Source organism: Hoplias malabaricus, chromosome 10 (genome assembly GCF_029633855.1).
Source record: "Hoplias malabaricus isolate fHopMal1 chromosome 10, fHopMal1.hap1, whole genome shotgun sequence".
NCBI classification, from domain to species: domain Eukaryota; kingdom Metazoa; phylum Chordata; class Actinopteri; order Characiformes; family Erythrinidae; genus Hoplias; species Hoplias malabaricus.
In genome coordinates, this window is record NC_089809.1 from 20,725,968 (window position 1) to 20,747,238 (window position 21,271).

Genomic DNA, 21,271 nt, shown 5'->3' on the forward strand with positions numbered 1-21,271 from the left:
AGTCGCTGAATGGCACATGCTATTTCCTGATTAGAATATGTAATTCCCTGACTTCTCTAATTCTTGTGAATAATGTGTATAAACCCCTTTCATTTACATTACTTTATTGCTAGATTTAAAGTTGCATTAGGTGATTTCACCACTGTCTCTCTCTGCTAGAAACATCCTAGTTGGATTTGTGCTGATGTTAGTTAGTTCGTGTAGCACCTAAGTTGGTGTGCGGCTTTGCCACACGACACGACGTATGAAAGGCCAAACGTTTTTAAGTTTAATATATTAATGTCCACGGCAAAGGAAAACGACGTTTAACTTTAAACAAAACAACCTATGCCTGGATAAAATTTGGACTATCCAGTCTAGGTCGGTGTGCTGGGTTACCGGTGTGCTGTATGACTTCTGTGGGCGACATTTCTCTGATATTTGCCCCGATATTTGGACTCCATATTGTTTTTACGGACGAGGCTTATGGCGCAGTGCTGTGAGACTGAGCTTGAACAACGTAAGCAAAAACGTTAACGGTAGCTCTCGGTTTAATTTGGAAACAGAGATTTCCTGCTGTTTATAAATGCTTTCTTCAACAGCCAAGTTTCTTTCTCGTTCCAATGATTCAGTGGACTTGGTCGTGGTCACACATGTTGTGGATGCCATCACTTTTTGGGCTCAGGTAACGTATGCTTAGGTTGGCTTCTTGTTCGGTTTCACCTTAAACGGAGAAGACTTTCTTTCTTTCTACCCACCCACCCAAATTATTTTTTAACAAGTATAGGTTAATGCTTTCAGTTACGTGCTGAATTAATATACACTTGTATATGCTTTTATATATAAAACAAACCCTTGGCAAAAGCAATGCCCATATATATGACAAATAAATAGAAAATCTCCACTAAAATGTTCCTAAGAAGTGTTATATTGGACCTTTTATTCTGGTAAAGCTTAGTTTTATTTAGAAATTCAGGGAAACTATGTGAAAAGATTAGAATACGACTAATTAATATGGTTCAATATTATTTTACCAGTATCATATATATGGAAGCCTGTTTCCGCCACATAAAATAATACAAAAATGTCACCAATTTTTATTTGTATACTATCTCAATATATTGAATTATTATCTAAAATAATGAGATGCTATCTCGAAATAATGAGATAGTATGTCAAAAATATTAACATAGTATTTCAAAATAATTAGAGAGAAACTTGCATATTAGTGAAAAATTAAAAATTGTGCCTTTTTTAAACCTTTTTTTTATGTGGTGTAAACGGGCTTCCATTCATGTAGAATGTGACTGAGGACAAAGAAGCTGAGAAGGTGGACACCATCCTCTCAGAAAAGTGCCCTACTGCACCAAGGTTGACAGGACAGCCAATTTCACATAAGGTAGGTTAAATGAACCAATTCAAATAAGAAAAAGACTTGACTGCAGACAACACACTTTGCTTATCTTGGTCTCTTTGCTGTGTTGCAGTTTTATGGTGCGTGCTACTCAGAGGACAGATGCTGGTACAGGTGCAAAGTGCAACCACAGGTAGATGAAAAGGTGAGCTGATATGATGAAATATTTTAACAATCCAATTTAGCTGTTCTGAATATTGATTTGTTTTTCTTGCATACAAGTTTTAGGCCTAATCATTTTTTGTAATAAAATCGAAACTAGTTTGAACTGTAAGAGCTGTATGTTTGCATGCTTGTTACAAGACATGATCAAGTTTTTCTCGTCTTTTTAGTTTCATGTTTCATATGTTGATTACGGGAATTCAGAGGTTGTACGCAGATCTGACATAGTTGAACTTCCAGATGACTTACAGTTTCCTGCACTTGCCAATAAATATAAGTTCTGGGGCTGTCATCTATCAAGTGAGCAGGATTCTCAACATAATTCACAGGTAAATATAATAATATGATGTAAGATTATCTAAGAAAAATGAATATTGATGTATACTGTCCTCAATACCTGTAATAGGTAAAGTCCCTGGTCATTCTTTTTGTTTAGCTACTTGTTTTTAAAATCTAGAATCCACTAACATCTGCATTTTATTTTTAAAATGAAATTAAGGGTTAAATTGTGTCAGTTCCTGTTTGGGTTTTTCATTAGGTAAATGCATACTCTGACAAAATCATTCATGTGATTGACTTGACGACTTAACAATCTTACTTTTTGACCCAGAAGAAATCCATAGTTGCTTTAGTCATATATTTGATGTCAGCAGTTGTTTACCGCAGGCCAGTGGTTCAGTGAGACTAGACAGCATTAAACCATGCAGAAAATCTGGACGGGACCAAATCTGTCCCATGAGTTGTTTAAAAAGGACAAATTAATTATCCTTTACTGTATATTACTTGTCTTTAATAACATGCGAAGCGACAAACAACTGTTGGTCTAATACATGTTTTTTATATTTTATAACACACATATTCAATATATAGCCCCCAAAGATGCTACTTTAAGGCAATACATTAACCCTCACTAAATACAAATGGATCTTTCTTTTGCATGTAATACTAATGAAATGATATAGTTAACTAAAACCATTGATCAGTTTATTCTTTGATTACATTAGGTTTTATTTAATGGGATTTTTCTATAAAATGTTTCATAATATATGGACTAATATATAATATATGAAGAAAAGGATTCTTTCCAAATAGTCTTCGATCCTTATAATCATGTTTTTTTTAATGTTATTGCCCAGGGAAAGTCCTTTCTCCATAATCTAGTGTATGGGAAGAAGTTACGGATCAGTAAGAAATCAGTATGCTTCGATGGAACAATCCTGGTCCAGGCATTTCAAGGCAGCTATGACATTGGTGAAGAGGTTTTGAGGTTTAAATTTGGCAAATTGAGTCTACCAGGCATCAAAGAAAGCCCCTTTCCACCGAAGTGTCTCCTGAAGCAGACTTCACTGTGGCCGCAAGGAGACAGGGACAACTCAGACTCCTTAGAATGTATGCCTAAGTTACGACCAGTTTTCACCAACCCAAAGCCTCAAGGCCTGATGTAAGACAACTTAATTTTCACATATATTTAGCATGTCATTTCCTGTCAGAATGTCTAAAGGGTTTTTTTCAGCATCAGGAAGATTATTATTTTAGTTTTAAAAAGATTTTTAAATTTTTGGACAGCCTTCTCTTGGATCTCCTCTTCTTTTTTCCTGACAAATAAAACGCTTGCATGTAAAGGCTGTTTTGACTAAAATTAAATTACTGATTTATTTACTCAATAGTGTATGTGTGCTTTACATGTTTTAGTGTAAATAAGATAAGATGTGTTTATCTGATTGGCTGGTTTTGCATTCAGTAAATTTCATGCTTATGTTTTGTTGTAGGGAGCACAATGCGGCTGAGAGAGAGCTAACAGAGGAGCACCAGACACCAAACACAGAGGTGGTCATCCAGCAGCTATGCAGTCAGATCACAGAGCAGATGCTGAATGAAGTGAAATCAGAGCTACAGGTGATCAATTACCCTCTCTTTGGTAATTTCAGTCATTTGAATTTCAGCTTAACATATTGGCATGGCACACATACATTGTCAGCAATAAATCATGTTACATTTATTTGAGCTGTCGGGTGAAGGAACAGTGCTTTCTTCTCCCTCGTCTTTGAATGGATTGCCTTTGAGAAAGACAACTAACCCCCAATTGCTTCATAGACGCTATAACTAATTCTGCTCCTTTTATTATTATTATTACTACTACTACTACGTCTTCAGCATTGTGTTTTTTTTCAGCTGTGTTATTTTTATTTTGTAGATTGCAAGAGAGGAGTTAGAGAAGAAAACAAAGGAAGTAGCAAATCTTGAAGAGGAGAAGAGAGGCATCCAGAAATATGCAGATGATATAGAACATCAGCTGATGGAGACCAGATGTGAGCTGCAGGTTAGAATAAGTTGGTGAAGGTAGCAGAAACTCAGCACTGAAATTCTGGTGCTACCAGTTCTTTATCCTTCATTAAGCATTCATTTTTTAAAAACTTTTTTTTTTTTACTTCCACATCTGACTGTTCTTCACAGAAGATCACTTGGATCTTTTCCCATGTACTACAGTAAAAAACCGAGGATTGAATCACTTGATTGAACAACTGAAAATCATTTGATTTCTCATATATTTTTTCAGAGATGGGCATAGATTTCAAGATGATAGAATGGAATACATTTAAGTGAATTCATAGAAATAGTTTTCATTTGGTTTTATGGAGTCCAATAAATGATAAACACAGGGCAGATAGGGACTGAGTTAAAAATACTGAATTATTCATTCATTGTTGGTAACTGTTGGTAACTTCCAAGGTTGTAAGAAACCTAGGTTTCATGGTTGATGACCAGCTGACCTTCGCAGATCACGTTACCACTGTAGCTCGATCGTGCCGCTTCTCCCTATTCAACATAAGGAAGATTAGGCCATACCTAACTCAACATACAACACAGCTCCTCGTTCAGACGTTAGTAATCTCCCGTCTAGACTATTGCAACGCCCTCCTGACAGGTCTTCCGGCCTGTGCTGTAAGACCGCTACAGATGATCCAGAATGCGGCAGCACGCCTGGTCTTCAACCAACCAAAAAGAGCACATGTCACGCCCCTATTAGTTGAGCTTCATTGGCTACCCTTAGCTGCTCGCATCAAATTCAAATCACTAATGATGGCCTTCAGAGTATTCACTGGTTCTGCTCCCATCTACCTCAATAAACTCTTAAAACCATACGTTAGCGCCCGCCCTCTCCGTTCCTCAAAGGAGCGCCTACTAACACGACCAACCCCCCGTACAGGTCAGTTGAGGCTATTCTCATCTCTGGTACCACGCTGGTGGAACAAGCTTCCAAGCACTATCAGAGCAACAGAAACCCTCTCTGCATTCAAGAAATCATTGAAATCCCAGCTCTTCCGAGAGTATCTTTTGCACTGAATGTCTTTCTTTAATGCACTTATTACTTCCTGGCATATTGCACTTAATGTAAGGTATTTTGTATAATTTGTGCTGTAGTTTGAATGTTAGATCCTCTTTTGTAAGTCGCTTTGGATAAAAACGTCTGCCAAATGCATAAATGTAAATGTAAATGCTCATTAAGTTCAGGGTCGAGGTGGGTCCGGAGCCTACCACACGCCATCCTAATACTGTTTTAGTCCTTTATTAATATTCTTATGTTTCTTATGTAAGTTTCGTTATGTACATGTTTTCATCTTTTATATGTACGTGTATCTTGCAGCACTGTAACACTTCTAAACCAAAATGGAAATCTGTGATTCAGCATCCAGCCCAATAAATCATTCAAACTGAAGAGAATGTGGGATTCCAGTTACTGTTAAAAAGTTAGCATTTCAGCATGTGTTACCAAAGATGTACAAAGAACATGATCATTATTCCCATGCCCATTTCTCCATTTGTATAATTCATATGGGAAGTTTTAAAATGATACATTTATTTCCAATCTGTGATTTAAAAACACAGAAACGATAGTCTGAACCAAAGCATGATGGGATTGAATCATACCACTAGTACCATGCATAATGTTGGATAATGTGATATACCATTTACACTTTGAACAGAGCATGATTTGTATTTTAGTGTATGTTTGTTTGTCTGGCTTTCTTAGAAAAAACTGGAGGTGTGTCAGATGAAAGATAAGTGTGTGGATGTCTGCTGGAACTCATTAGTAGGTGACAGATTTTCTCAACTGGCTCAGAAAGTGGAAGCTGTGAAAAAACATAGGTAAGCCTTCATTGTTGCTCCGTTGCCAGTTTCGTACGTTCAAAATGAGTATTGTTCCGGAAATTACTTGCGCACAGAGTCAGAAATAGAATATGAGATTGCCAGCAAAGCTCCCAGATCTATGGGACTTTGCACCACATATCTATTTAAGAGACATTATCCCCTGCACATTTGTCTTTGTTCTGAAAACAAACACAAAAACATGGATGAATGTACTTGTTACTATATATTATAACTTATTAGTGCAGTTATGTTTGTTAAAACAATGATAAAACTTTTTAACATATTGAAATACTTAAATTCTTATGTAACACTTAATTCCAGGGCAACTAATGCGTGCAGTACTTCTGGGGAACACCTTTATGAATCTATCACAGTTGTATTGAACAACCAAATTAACATGCCAATAACGTCAGAAAAGCTTGAGATGGCATGGGAGGACTACAAACAAGCTTTAAAGAAACTTAGAGACTGTCAAAGTGTGAGTAATTTTGATTGCCTTTTGATACAGATGCGTATATGTTGTAAAGTAACAGAGAGACATGTTTACACACAAAAAAACACTTTTGAAAGGTGGGGTCCTTTTTTAAAAATATATTTTTTAAATAATAATAAATTAAAGGGCTTAGTTCTGAATTCAGTATTTAGTAACTCTATATTCAGTGTATTTAGTGCTTTCTTTGCTCATGTCCCCAACCTGTGTTGATCTGTTTGAAATAAGTTATTTTATCATTAGTGTTTATGCTTGCAAAAACATATTTTAAACTGTTCAAAACAAACGTAATAAAAAATGTTTTTCCTTTTTACTTATCTGAAATATTTGAGTGCATTAAAACAAATGACATTAAAACAGATGTGTTAATGTTGTCAGCTTAAGTATATTGCCTGTTCTGTCAGAAGGGGGCGCTGGAGGATCTGGTGAAAATAAGGAATCAGACCCGCGGCGTTCTTCTGACTGCAATTAATGACTTCTTTCTTGAGGTGGACATTCTACCTATTGCAGAGCGCTTGGAGACTCTAAAGGTGTGTAGCTGGAAATTTAGTCACTGTCTTTTTACTTACTGATTTAAAAACATTCAGATTTAATGACTACAATTAAGTAGGTTTTCCACAAATACAAACACTGTTACCATTTATTAGATTGACTTCACTTGTGTGGCTTCAACACTGTCTCTATAGTGATACCCTCGTGCCTAAATCTGAAATGTTTTCAGGTAGAGAATGTTTTGGTAACACATTTTTTAAAAATTATTATTTTTGCTAATATTTTTATTATTGTTCTATTTTCACATCTAAAAGTATTTTTATGGACATTGTTTTACAAATTTCAGTCTTCAAAGCATTACAAATATGCAAATTAATGCAGTATAGAGCATAAGACACTCAAGATGCTGTGGATCTAATGGACATTGTTTTCCCATTTGGGTGTGTACTAGATGTGTACTTTTTTTTTTTTTTTTTTTTTTTTTTTTTTTTTTGAGAGGGGAAAAATTTGTGCTCTTGCATGTAGAATAAAAATGTTATCTCATCTGTCTCTTTTGAACAGGAGGTTAGCTCATCGCTGAAGGCAGTTTTCACACTTGACAATACTGAGTTGTTCCCAGCAGATGATGTTGAAGATCAGTCTTTTGAGAAATTTTGTGAGTGGAAAAATCAAAAGGATGAGAAATCTAAGAACGTGCAAGAGGCAACAGATAAAGCTCTCTGTGCTCTGAGTGACTGGGGAGACAACATCAGGAAGGTAAACACCAATAATAAATATAACAAAATAGAAAGATTTCATATAAATTTTAGTTGATGGAATCTGTGCCAATAAGCTTAAATCAAGTTCAAGAAGTTTATTGTCATTTCAGCAGTATACAGTGTTTACAGTACACAGTGAAACGAAATAGCGTTCCTCCAGGACCAAGGTGCTACATAAGACAATACACAACATTAAAGTGCGACTAGTGTAAAGCTAGTGCAACATGAAACAGTGCATACACATTAAAGTTCAAAAGATATGGCTAAGAAAAATACAAAACAATGTCCCTACAGTACAATACAATACAATGTAATACAAGACAAGGCAAAAACCATAAGTACGGAGGGGGTGAGGGAGAGAGACACTGCAATACACTGCGGTAACTGGATGTAAACATGATGTAAACCGGATATGTGAAAACAGTACACTCATTTACAGTCCAACAGACCAGTGTTTGTGTGAAGTGTTTGTGTGTGTGTGTGTGTGTGTGTTTCTTTCAGTCCAGTCTCAGTCTCTAGGTGTTTAGGAGTCTGATAGCATGTGGGAAGAAGCTGTTTCGGAGTCTGGATGTGAGGGCTCAACTGCTTCGATACCTTTTTCCAGACGGCAGTAGGTTGAAGAGTGTGTGTGAAGGGTGTGTGTGATCTCCCACAATGCTGAGTGCTTTGCGGGTGCAGCGAGTGGTGTAGATGTCTGTGATGGAGGGAAGAGACACACCGATAATCTTCTCAGCTGTCCTCACGATCCGCTGGAGGGACTTGCGATCTGCCCCAGTGCAGTTTCCAAACCAGACAGTGATGCAGCTGGTCATGATGCTCTCGATGACTCCTCTGTAGAAAGTGGTGAGAATTGGAGGGGGGAGATGAGCCTTCTTCAGCCTTCGCAGGAAGTAGAGGCGTTGCTGGGCTTTCTTTTTGATGTTACTGGTGTTAGTGGACCAGGTGAGATCATCCGCTAGGTAAACACCAAGGAATTTGGTATTCCTGACAATCTCCACAGCAGAGTTGTCGATGTTCAGTGGTGAGTGCTCACCCCTTGTTTTTCTGAAGTCTACAACCATCTCTTTGGTTTTGTCCACGTTCAGAGACAGGTTGTTGACTTCACACCAGTCAGTTAGCCGCTGCACCTCCTCTCTGTATGCTGACTCGTCGTTCTTACTGATGAGACCCACCACAGTCGTGCCATCAGCGAACTTGATGATATGATTTGAGCTGTGCATCGCTGCACAGTAATGGGTCAGCAATGTGAACAGCAGTGGACTGAGCACCCAGCCCTGGGGGGCTCCAGTGTTCAGTGTGATGGTGCTGGAGGTGTTCCTACCGATCCGGACTGACTGAGGTCTCCCAGTCAGGAAGTCCAGGATCCAGTTGCAGAGAGAAGTGTTGAGGCCCAGTATATTCAGCTTCCCGATCAGATGCTGAGGAATGATGGTGTTGAATGCTGAGCTGAAGTCTATGAACAGCATTCGGGCATATGTGTCTTTCTTGTCCAGGTGGGTGAGTGCCAGGTGCAGCGTGGTGGATATGGCATCGTCTGTTGAACGGTTAGGATGATACGCGAACTGTAGAGGGTCCAATGTGGGGGGAAGTAGGGTTTTGATGTGCCTCATGACGAGCCTCTCGAAGCACTTTGTGATGACCGATGTGAGTGCAACGGGACGATAGTCATTGAGGCAGGACACAGAAGAATTCTTAGGCACCGGGATGATGGTGGTGTTCTTGAAGCATGTTGGAACAACGGCACTGCTAAGAGAGATATTGAAGATATCAGTGAAGACATCAGCAAGCTGGTCTGCACATTCTCTGAGCACTCTGCCAGGAATGTTGTCTGGTCCAGCAGCTTTCTGCGGGTCGACTCTGCATAGAGTTTTCCTCATGTCGGCTACAGTAAAAGACAGCACCTGGTCGCTGGGAGAAGGGGTGGACTTTCTCGCCGTTACATTGTTCTGTGCCTCAAACTGTGCGTAGAAATGGTTCAGCACGTCTGGTAGGGAAGCATCTCCGTCACAAACAGGTGGTGTAGTCTTGTAGCTGGTGATGCTCTGGATGCCCTGCCACATGCGCCGAGTGTCTCTACTGCTCTGGAAATGGCTGTGAATGATCTGGCCGTGTGCACACTTTGCCTCTCTGATAGCTCTGGAGAGTTTGGCCCTCGCTGTTCTCAGGGCCGCCTTATTGCCTGATTTGAAAGCAACGTCTCTAGCCTTCAGCAACGCACGCACCTCTGCATTCATCCACGGCTTCTGGTTGGAGCGGATGGTGATGGTCTTGGAGATGGTCACATCATCGATGCACTTCTCTATGTAGCTGGTCACTGATGATGCGTACTCCTCCAGGTTGATTGTGTTGCTGTAAGTTGCAGCTTCTCCAAACATGTCCCAGTCAGTGCACTCGAAACAGTCCTGAAGAGTAGAGATTGCTTCTGATGGCCAGATTTTCACTTCTTTCAGGATAGGTTTCGATCGCCTGATGATGGGTCTGTATGCAGGAATTAGCATAACAGACATGTGATCTGAGTGTCCGAGGTGGGGGCGGGGCTCTGCCCTGTACGCGTCTGGAACGTTTGTGTAAACAAGATCCAGCGTGTTCGCTCCTCTCGTAGCAAAGTTCACATACTGGTGGAATTTAGGGAACACTAACCCACAAGTATAAAATTTTTCTTCAGTTCTTCTGCTTGATGGAGAAGAGTGCAGTTCCCCTGGAGGCTGTTGAGGGCATAGATGACATCCTGAAGCAGGTCGAATGTGATGTGTATGAAGAGTTGACTATTCATCTCTTTGTGAGTGTCCTCACATGCACTTTTCAGATTATTGATTTAGATCGGGAACCAGAACTTTATGCTTGATCAGATTTTATGTCAGCTAACAGTCACCTAAGCTCTGAGGATAATTTCATTATTTTGCATAAGTAATGCCTGGCTTACACTACAGGATTTTAAAAATCCTGACATTTTTCACAGATTTGTCTGTGCTTGATCGCTGTTAGTCCTCAAAGTCCCCAAACTACACGATCCACCCTGAATGAACCACCCCGCACTTTCCAATTCTATACATACACACACACACACACACACACACACACACAGAGAGACAGACACAGCTCCGCTCCTCAAAACCTTGTGGGAGTTTCTCTCAAAAATGCTACATTCCTAGAGCAGGAGGGCGTTTCTCACACAGGCAGACTGTGTACGAAACAGACAGCAGCAGATACCTTGCGTTCTTGTTGCCTCACAAAGCAGCATTTTGAAATGAAGGTGTTTGTAACCGAGTCACGTTAGTGTCTTCTGCAGATTGTCTTTGGAACCTGTACACTAATGCTCCTTCACCAGAATAATTACAACTTTGGAACAGTATTTTAAACAAGCTTTAAATACAGACACAGCTCTGCACCTTCCTCCCTCAGAATACAGCTTGAGTTTACAACGGTCAGAATAGATGTAACAAACATCCCATCCAAGAATCCCAGAATGCACTGGGAGAAGAACAGAAGAGTAAAGATTGGAATATAGGCTCCCCATACTACAGAATCATCTGGGGAAAATAGTTGTTTAAATCAGGAAACCTCTTGCGATTGTTGGGAAGATTAATCGGCCTCAAAATCAGCCCGTAGTGTGAGCCAGGCTTAATGCTGTCAATCTGTAGAATATATTTGTTCAAAGATTTTAATCTTGATGAGATTTGATTCTGATTAACCATTCACTGCATTTCACAGGAACCAGATGGCCAGGAGATGAAGGTCATGTCTAATGCTTTTCATAAAGTCATGCAGCATATCCAAAAAGAGCAGCACTTACTCTTTGACATCAGACGGAAATATGAAATGAATAAAAAGGTAAGGAAAGCATACTTGACTTTTGCTAAATTAAATGATATATTTCCATGAATGTTACCCTGTGCTAGATTTTTTTTGCCTCTTATTATTTAAGAAATGTTTAACCAAAATTAATTTGTTTTCCTGCAACACAGACAGAGTAATACTTTAAATGAAAGAGATATTCAGAAAGTTAGTGTATGAGATCTCTACTTATAAATCACCTTAGATTATTATTTACACTAATCTAATGAACTTTTACTGGTGTTATATATTTAGCCATGCATGCAAAACGTAATGCTGTTGGAAAGGAAAAATTGTAGCCTAAGCCTTTTTTATGGTTGATACCAGTTTACACAGGACATGCTGCAATGGCAGAACAGCACTCCAAAAGCAGATGAGCTCTTGTGCATAAAAAAACGCATAAAGAGCCTGCGTTCACAGCTGCGTTGGAAACTGGTGGAGGTGGGCTGTCTAGAAGAGGTAGCTATTTTACAGGCATTATGTACCATAGCAAAGTCTCATATAGTGATATAGCTAATATTGATCTACCTAAAATATGACTGGGAAGTACATTGTCCTCAGTATTTTTTTTTTATACAGTATTTTGAGTTTTGGATTATTTGCGATTCTAAGACTTAAGTTGGTGCTACCCCAGCCCTTTCTTTATTTGAAACACATTTGTAAAATTTGTTTAATATTTTTTTGAGCATTATTTTTGCTGTGCAGATGTTATTGAGACAGTTGGACTGTAATGCTATATAAACAGTATTGATTGGCCTGTTCAACAAGGCTTGGTTTGACTGTCTCTCTTGGTTTGACAGGCTGATGAGATGGATTTGCCTGAAATTCTGAAGAAGAAAGAAGAAATTGCAGAGACAAGAAATGCTCTTTTTCAGGAAATTAGACAAGAGAAAGTGGAATATGTAAGCTTGATCATGAAACACTTCACTCTGAACTACTTCACACAAAAGGAAGTTTCAACAGGTGGATCTATTTTGATATATATTGTGTAAAGATAAATGTTGTATTCAACTGTAGACGAAACTCTGTGAGCTGGTGAAGGGATGTTTTCCCGAGCTGGTGCAGCTTTATCCAGAGGTGGAAATAAACAGTTACATGGTAAGGACTGTGTTATTTATCCCCCCCCCCCCCCCTTTTTTTTTTTTTTTTTTTTTTTTTTTTTTTTTTTTGTTTGCCATCAAATGAAAACATATTTTTGAAGTTTAGGTCACATTATATCTGAGAATATCTTGTTTTTGTGCATATTTGTTTATGTATTGCACATCAAAATTAGAGAATACATTGCATTTTCCTCAGTTTCAGCTTACCCCAATTTAAAGTTTTCCTAACATGAGCAAAAGGGAGGTAGGTGAATCTTTACATCACTTAAAATATATATCACAACATAAAAATTAATGCAAAATTTGAAAAACCTGTGATCACAGTTAGAAATCAGTAATCACTGAAGTAAGCAAGTAGTTTACTACAGAATATATTAACCATTTCAGCCTTGAAAAAAATAGTATAAGTGTAGGAAGTGTAAAATAAGTAAGTAGGAAGTGCAAAGGCCCTTGCTTTTAATGACTTCAGCACATTTACACCCACAGGAAGTCACAGATTTGTCATAATGCTCTGGTTTGATGTTGTTCCTGACTAATTCTAGTCTCATTTATAGTTCTGTGTATTTAGTGGGTTTTGTAGTCATAAATTTGTTGCCAGTGGTTTTTCAGAGGTCAGGTTTAGATGTCAGAAGTCTCATTCAGCACAACAGAAATTAGATATTTTCAGTGTTTGCCTCTAAAGGTTGTGCAGCAAAAGATCAGGGTTAAATGTCCCATTATTTTGGCCATGCCGTTTTCATTTGTTTTATTATTTAAAATATTCTGTTAAGTCAAAGCAGACATCATGACTTTTTCTCTGTCAAATTAATTGACTTTTTATTCACACTTTGGGTTCCGTCTTTCCCCACTTTGACACAAAACCAAATGTTTCTCTTCTCACCTGCCTGAATTAAACTGTATGCTGAGACAGACCCATGTCTTGTTCAGTGCTGAATTGGTGAGCAATTCCAGCTGCAGAATTGAAAGGATTCCCTATTGAGAATATGTCTCTTGCACATTTGTGTCATGTGGATGGCCAGCATTATTGGGAATTTGAATGAATGACAAGCCATAAAGCATTTTAAATAAAGAAATACAATTCACCTGCATCCCTCCTTTTCAAATTAGGATAACTTTAAATTGGGATTTCTGCTGTTAAACCTGCCTTTACTAGAAACATTGCTGTAAGCATGGTCCCCGGATGTCAAAGTAATTTATTAAATTGAGGAACTAATTAATTAAACTAGCGAACATTGCTGCTAATCTGAGAGAATGATTTGGTGTATTTAGGGAACCAATTGTTAAATTAAAAGAATGTTTTATTTATTCAGGGGATTTTTGTATAATCATAATTGTGCATGTGTATTGACAGAGCTCGGAGGGACTACTCATGAATAGCTTGGAGAGAGACATATTTGACGCTGAGCCAATGAGGGAGCTGAGTGGGAGGAGGCCTTTGGTTTGTACTGATTTCCAGAGCCAAAAGGTGGTGCTTAAGGTAATAGATTAGCGCTGAACAGAATTCAAATGGAGAATTCAAATTAGACACTAGTTACCGTGATCTGATTTTTAATCCTCTAACGTATGCCTAACGTGAGTGCCCTTAAGATATGTGGAAAGGGGCCAAATATTAAAATTGCATTGTTGTGCTGGTGTGACCATCCTTGTTAATTCTGAAATCAGGGTGGTCGCGTAGGTTTTCATGGGAGATTTTCCAGCCATAACACATCTTTATGTAATTACATCACATATGTTGAATTCTCTTACAGAGGCTACATGTTTTGCTGTTAACTAAGTAAACATGGCATTATTAATGATGATGAATACGAAAGCTATTATAAACATGGAGACAATAGAATGACAATCTCAGTGTTCATCTGCTCATTCACCTGCTGTTAAACCAAATAAATGCAGAATTATGAAACTTTCCTACTGCATGCTGAGCGGGCTGAGTAGGGACTTAACGTGATGTGTGAATCTTGCAAAGCGCTGATTAGCCAAAAAGACTTGCCTACACAACGAAATGCAGACAAGCACAAACAAGCAGTTGGTAAAATAGCCAAGCGACTGTAGTAATTGCATTTGTTTTTATCCAGCTCACAATGGCAGCTTGTAAAATTACGTCATGGTTTTTTGAAGAGGTTTAAGCACTTCTGGGAGTGGTGGCCAGTGAAAGAATACAGCAAGAGCAGGAGCAACACGAAATAAAAAATAATCTTTACTGATCCGTCTGGACTGGGGCATGGAGCTGTGTTCAGTCCCAAACAAAAACAACAAAACGTGAAAACGTGAATGAAGAAATAATGTAAAAATGTTGCCTCTGAAAGGCAACTACAGCACAACTTGTGATTCAAAAGTAGTGTTCTACAGGCTTGGTACACTTTCCCTTAAAAGCAACTTTTTTTTTTTTTTTTTTTTTACATTCAGGAGCTCATTTAATGTCTTTTAAGGTGGAACAGTATGTTTGAGGGGGAAACATTACTGTTATTTGTATGTTGCTGAGGTTTAACTTGTATGTAAACTCATTCCTTACGCAAGTTGTTTAGTTTTGTAAATAGACTTTTTCTATTTACTTTAATGTAGTTAAAGTCAGTTCTATATACATGCAAAAATAAATAAATTATTGCCCTGCTATGGATCGCAAATCATTTTTGTCAATTTTTGGAGGACTCTTCATTGTCTAACAACTGTTATTCTTTGCTATGAGCATAGAGAGAAAGCCTGGTATATTGGACCGAGACGCTTTGTTTTTATATACATTTACACTTTAGACTGGTATTGAATATGCAAAAGAGAGCGAGCAAAAGGTGAGATGGTGGAATGGTGATCAAGCATCCTCAGAATTTAAATAAATGAAAGTGTTTTTGAATAAAATCCTAAATGTCCTGATTAATACTTGCTACTGACTATATGAAGTTATTATTATTTATCATAATCATCTGTTTTGCTGGTACTTACACTTGTTTTAACTGTTTTTGCTCAGTTGTCTAGTCACTTAAATCTTAACTTAAATAGTTTCCCCGTCAAAGAAAAGTTATTAAAACCTGTCTCCTTTAAGGATTTTTGGCAGTTTTAATCATTTTTCTTGTCATAGGGCTACTCTGTGGATGAAGAGTCTGAAGTGAGAATGCTTGAGCAAGCAGTTCAGTATCACAGAGCTCAGCGTCAGAAGCCTTCCTCAGCTGTGCCTCTTCTGGGCATCTTCTTTGGCAAGGTTTTCTTTTTATCATTTTTTTTATTTTAAATTTTTTTACTTTTACATTTAAATGCCCTCTTCTAACTGCTACTGGGAAATAGGGGTACTACATACATTAGTAGTTTAGAATTTGCCTTAAACTAAGATATCACAAATATATTTTCACAAAAATATTATTTTATACTTTGTGTGATTTTCTTTTTTTTTTTTTTTAATTTATTATTGTTTTTTTTTTTTTATATGCATAGGAAAACAGATAACATTGACTTCCAACAGGATACACACCGTTCTGCCATAATAATAACACAGACCCCTTGTGGACACTGTTAAAAGTTCCATCTGTGTCTGATCAACACACATTAACACACCACCACTTCAGTGTCATTGCAGCACTGAGAACTATCCACCACCCAAATCATACCTGGTGGTCATGTGGGGTCATGAGTATTAAAGAACAGTGTGGAGGTGGGAAAACAAAACATGAAGAGCAGCAGATGGTCTCCAGTCTGTAATTGTATAAAGTGTTGTGATTGTGCAATGAGCCTTGTTGATTAGACAGTGTCAGGCGTAAGTGTGGTCAGCAGAGCCTTTAGTTTGTCTCTGAGGAATGCTTGAGTACACCCTTATACAGTCACAACAAAATTTTATCTCCTTAGTAGCAAAAATTGCTTAGAAAATTTAGAGTTTTTGTGGTTTTTTTCTTGTTGGGGTTGGTTAGAAACATAGTGTGTACAGTCCTTATGCCATAACTGTAACTAATCATACCAAATGTGTTTCAGTCTGATCCTCTGGCATACATCATGGTGCCGTACTTCTCTACTGGTAGCCTCAGGATTGTGCAGAAAATTGACCCATTGATACCCTCTGTAAGTGTTGTTAGTAGTGATTGTAGGGATAAGAAAATAGAGCTTGTCAAAGATAACACTTTGGAGTTATATATATATATATATATATAAAAGCAGTCAAAGAGATTGTTCTACTGTGCTCAGCGGGCTTCACTCTTGCCTCTGGTTAAGCTTAAAGTTATCTTAATTCCACAGTGTTATGTTTTATCTTATTTCTATTCTTTATGTTTAATATATTGCACTTTTTCAAATGTTAACAATAGAAAAAGAATTGAAGTAAAGAATTTAACATCCTGTAGTGCTGTTTTAAATAAATGAACGCTAAGTATAATAAAGATATGTGGTTGGTTGAACATTTATGTGTTAAGGAAAATGATAATTTGTTGCTTAAAGCTAATCTTCCTAATATCTGTGTAGGAGATTGGGAAGGTGATGAGGGGAGTACTTGAGGGCCTGCAGAGTCTGCATGAAGCTGACATCACTCATGCCTCTCTGAACCCTAACAATGTGTTTGTTCTCAGCCGAGAGCATGGCATTGTAGGAGATTATGATTTTACAAAGACACCTGTGAGTAATGTGTGACTGTCTTTCTATCTGAACTGAAAACACTTTTGGGGGTAAAAGTAATATTAGGCAAATGATATCAATTATCTGATAATAAGGTCTGATAATCAGTTGGAAACTAATTAATTTTGCTAATGCATTCCCATGAGTGGAAGTGGGTATCCGGCAGAACACTAATGTATCTATTTCTACTTTTCTAGAAACACTGCTAGATATACCACTACCATCTTGTGTAATCCTGTGTATGTGTTTGTTTGGTGTCTGTTTTTCAGGCACATAGGGCAGTGGACAGTGGCATGGTTGCTGGCTCAGTCTGTCTGATGGCTCCAGAGTTGAAGCGGGGTCAGCTGCCCTCCCCTGCCAGTGACATGTATGCATTTGGAGGCCTCATGCTCTGGGTAGGGTGGTAAAAAGCAATTATAAAATTATACAAATTTGCATCATTATCTTCTACTTCCATTTTATCTATTCATTCGCTTAAATGAATAAATTGTGTTTTATTTTTGCAGCTTTATGCTCCAGACTTTAGTGGACCTGTGGTGAATGAGCAACAAGCCCCAGAATTAACTCCATTACAACTGGTAGATGAATATATTCTCAAAAAATATTTTCATTAAATTTTTCTCCTTAGAGTGCTTTCATGTGCTCATAAAGGTTTCATGAAATTTGCCTCTGATAGGAAGACAAACTCCAAAGCCTCCTCTCAAAGCTGATGGTATGTTCTGGAAGATTATCTTCTCTTGAAGCCCTTGATGATGACTACTTTCAAACACTTCAAAACTAAAATATACTTGGAAAGGTTTCTTTTTTTGGTGCATCATTATGTTGCACTTTTAATGGTTTATGCTGGTGTTTAAAAAAATTATAGTTTTTGACATGGAAAAGGAAAATGCTATACTTTGGAGTTTTATTTCCTTTTTTATGGGTTTTTTTTTTTTTTCTTCATTATTATTATTTTTGGTCTGGCCCAATCACTGCAGGTAGTCATTTTCACTTTGAAATTTTGCCATTTAGAAAATTGTCATCATTATATTTGATTGTTTCACTTTAAGTCCCTTGTTTATATACAATGAAAAGGTGACAATTATATTTTATTTTTTTATTCACTATATTATTGAATTGTGTTAAAGTAAAACTTCTACTAGTGAATAAAGGTTGATATCCATTTATATTGTAAACACTATAAATGTTCACAGTGACTACATAACGTTAAGCATAAATCAGTCACTATATAACCTGTATATCTGAACCTTGGGTTTGTATTATTTCTGAAACATGGAAGATCAGTGATTTACATGCACTTAGTGCTTTTTTTCTGTGATTCTCTTTAAACGAAAAGCAGTAAACAAAGACAGACAATGGTAGGATGATTAAACAGGCTGTAAACATGGGCCTTGAGAGTCTTCATGGGGTCTTGAATCATTCGTTATGTGCTGGGAAGTACTGGCTCTGTCGCAGTTTACTCTGTTTTTGTTTTTTGTTTTTTTTTCACAAGCTTGCTTGCTTTTTTTTGGCACTGATATTTTTTTGGTCCCGTTTTTCACATCAAGACACCAACAGCAGCCTCAGAGAGCAAAAGAAAAACCTACAATTAACACCAGCTGCCTTGAGACTGCGAATGAATATAGCAGAACAGACTAGCCTAATAAACTGCAGAGCAGTCAGTTCCTCAAGTGATTTGTGGTATTTTGAATGTGCCTCTTTTCTAAGCAGTTCACTTCATACAGATGAGCATATTTTCAGATGAAAGCTGACATCCTGCGCTTTATTTCAGACGAAGAAGCCAGTAAGTGGCAATATACAAATACGTTTGGAGCTCACTAGTGTTGCTTTTAAGCCCTGGATTGAGCGAGTGACATGTAGGAAAGGCTGAAAGAGAGAGAGTACTTGTCTGGTTTTCATGAAAAGCAGGGAAAGGATGCTTCATATCTGTTAATGCAGTGTGGCATTACAGAATGAGCACAGCTAGATGTGCCATTCCATTAAAGTTTTACTAAATCTTAGTCCTACAAAGAAACATTTCCTAGATCTTTGTAGTTGTATTGAAAATTCACAGCATAAAAAAGACAACCCTTGTTTTGTGGAATTGTTGTTGCTTTGAGTCTGAATGTGCTTGGGTGCCTACATTTACTTTCATAAAAGTGTACAATAGTTTGTTCTTTGAAAGTGTGTTCTCAATGTACCTGTTTAAAATTCAGCTCTACTGAGTGTCCAAATCAGTTTTGTTGGTGAACAAATCAGTAAATACATATTTTCCAGATGCAGAGCAGGTATTGATCCATTTTTCTGACCTGATACTTCACCAGACACTTTGTTTGCTTAAACAAGTTTGAAGATGTTGTTCAGAAGACGTTCTGCTCACCAGCCGTTCTGCCTAACCCCACACTCCTTGTCCAAGTCCTCGTCTGAATCTGTTAAACATCCTCGCTTGGTGCGCTTGTTCTGTTTTTGAATATTTGCATTGTTATGAGGAAATAGTGGAACTATTTTGATAAGAATAACATTTCACATTGATTTGTTTAAGAAATGGAAATGGCAACTGTCAGATGCGTCGACAAGAAATGTTTGAAGAGAATAAAAATTATAGGATCTCTGTGTGCTTTTCATTTTCCTTTGATACAAAGATCAGTATCTAATCCCTCATTAAAATGACAAAACATGACAAATGGTTTTGCCTCTTTCACAAGAAACATTTGATACAATTGTGATGGAAAGTCTGACTTTGCACAGAGAAAGGGAACTATCTGGTTTTGGATTATAATACATGAAAATCTACGACAATTTTCCACTGATTGGCTATATACCCTTAATGTCCAAATATTCAGCCAGCATTTTTTCAGATCTATAGAGAGATAATATGAATTATCCTGCTTGCTTGAAATTGGTAATTGTATGGAAGGGCTGTGCACAGACAACATCCATATTTAAGTACATCATGGATGGATAAGTCGGCTCCTAAACTCATTCTCAAAAGAAAAAATGGAGAAAAAAAGGGTGATTGACGTGGCCCCTGTAATGGTGTGTTAGTGCTCTTGAGTGTGCGGTATAAAAACACTCGGCTTGAGCTTCATATGCCAGAACCACCGAGGCTGCGCTGTCAAACTGCATCAATTTCTGAAAGATGTGAGTACATTTACTAACTAACTACTACTTTTTACATGTTCGTCCACTTATAACTTTAATTGAGGATACACTTTAATGTAACAATTCTTACTGTTATTACTGCCTTTTTAACTACATCTTAAATTTAAAAAAAGTTTAAAATATCTAATATATACGGTCAGATATCTAGTTTATCAAATGACCTGATTAGATGTACTAACTAAACTGTTTTGTCTGAGCCCTGATAGTGTCTGGCTGTGTAACTCCAGATGCAGACTCATGTGATGATGTCTCTCGGAATTGCACTGCTAATGTTAACTGCAGGCAATACTTACCCAATGAAGCCAGTTAATCCTGGTGAGAATGTGCCTGCTGAAGAGCTGGCTAAATATTATACTGCTCTACGTCATTATATAAACCTCATCACACGACAAAGGTATTTTAATTGATTATCATTACAACTTTACACTAATTACTTTTGTACTTTTTCTTGGGAAAACTTGTGTAGAATTAATATATCGTACAGGAAATATTTTAACCATACGATAAAGCAGCTACAAAAAAATCACAATGACTTTTTTTCTTATATTTGTCATTAAAAATAGTAATTGAATCCTCTCTTTTTTTATTATTATTATTTCTCATTTTATTACCAGTCAGTCATTTTGATACGTTGTACGGTGTATTACTGTACATACATTTTTATATTATTAATAGTGTGGGACCATTAAAAAAAGATGAGCGCAAATACAGAAAAGTATAATTTGTTAACTGAACTTCATCTTGGCTTTCTGTAACTATTTAATGTTAAACCAATATTTTAGCACATGCTTTAGGATACTGGATATTTGTTTCTCCATCACTTGAGGTTGTTCACCAGAATCTCTGACTGATCAAACCCCTCAGGTATGGAAAAAGATCTGTCCCACATGCTGTATCTGACATTGTACTAACTGACAGCAGCGAGAATATCCCACAACTATGGTATGGAGAACCTACTGATGAAAGCAGAATCAGGTTTGGAGGTTACCGCATGTCCTTTTCTTACCTACTCAAATGTGTATGCATATTAACTTTATTGCTACACAATCTACTCTCTATTTATTGTATTATTTATTTATATATTTCTTTGTATGTTTCTCTAGACATGATGATCTAAAGATGTGGTGATCTAAGATGTTTTGTCCATCATTCAACCACCACA

At 37.4% G+C, this 21,271-nt stretch overlaps 1 protein-coding gene across 3 annotated transcripts; it reads left to right on the forward strand.

Annotated features, from left to right (window-relative positions):
* On the forward strand, window positions 1-19,595 carry LOC136708246 (serine/threonine-protein kinase 31-like). Of its 3 annotated transcripts, none has more exons than XM_066682641.1 (24): window positions 1-499; window positions 582-664; window positions 1,280-1,378; window positions 1,467-1,538; window positions 1,726-1,884; window positions 2,692-2,996; window positions 3,325-3,451; window positions 3,750-3,875; window positions 5,589-5,704; window positions 6,029-6,185; window positions 6,602-6,727; window positions 7,251-7,445; window positions 10,113-10,226; window positions 11,159-11,278; window positions 11,609-11,740; window positions 12,082-12,183; window positions 12,299-12,379; window positions 13,733-13,858; window positions 15,455-15,574; window positions 16,336-16,422; window positions 16,819-16,968; window positions 17,238-17,363; window positions 17,475-17,546; window positions 17,645-19,595. In XM_066682641.1, exons 1-24 carry the CDS (start codon window positions 466-468, stop codon window positions 17,747-17,749), a joined length of 2,934 nt encoding a protein of 977 aa, XP_066538738.1. In that variant the 5' UTR covers window positions 1-465; the 3' UTR covers window positions 17,750-19,595. The 3 variants fall into 3 exon arrangements, with proteins under 3 accessions (XP_066538738.1, XP_066538739.1, XP_066538740.1); XM_066682642.1 differs by having other exon boundaries at window positions 6,605-6,727; XM_066682643.1 differs by having other exon boundaries at window positions 612-664.
* Window positions 19,596-21,271: the final 1,676 nt, after the last annotated feature.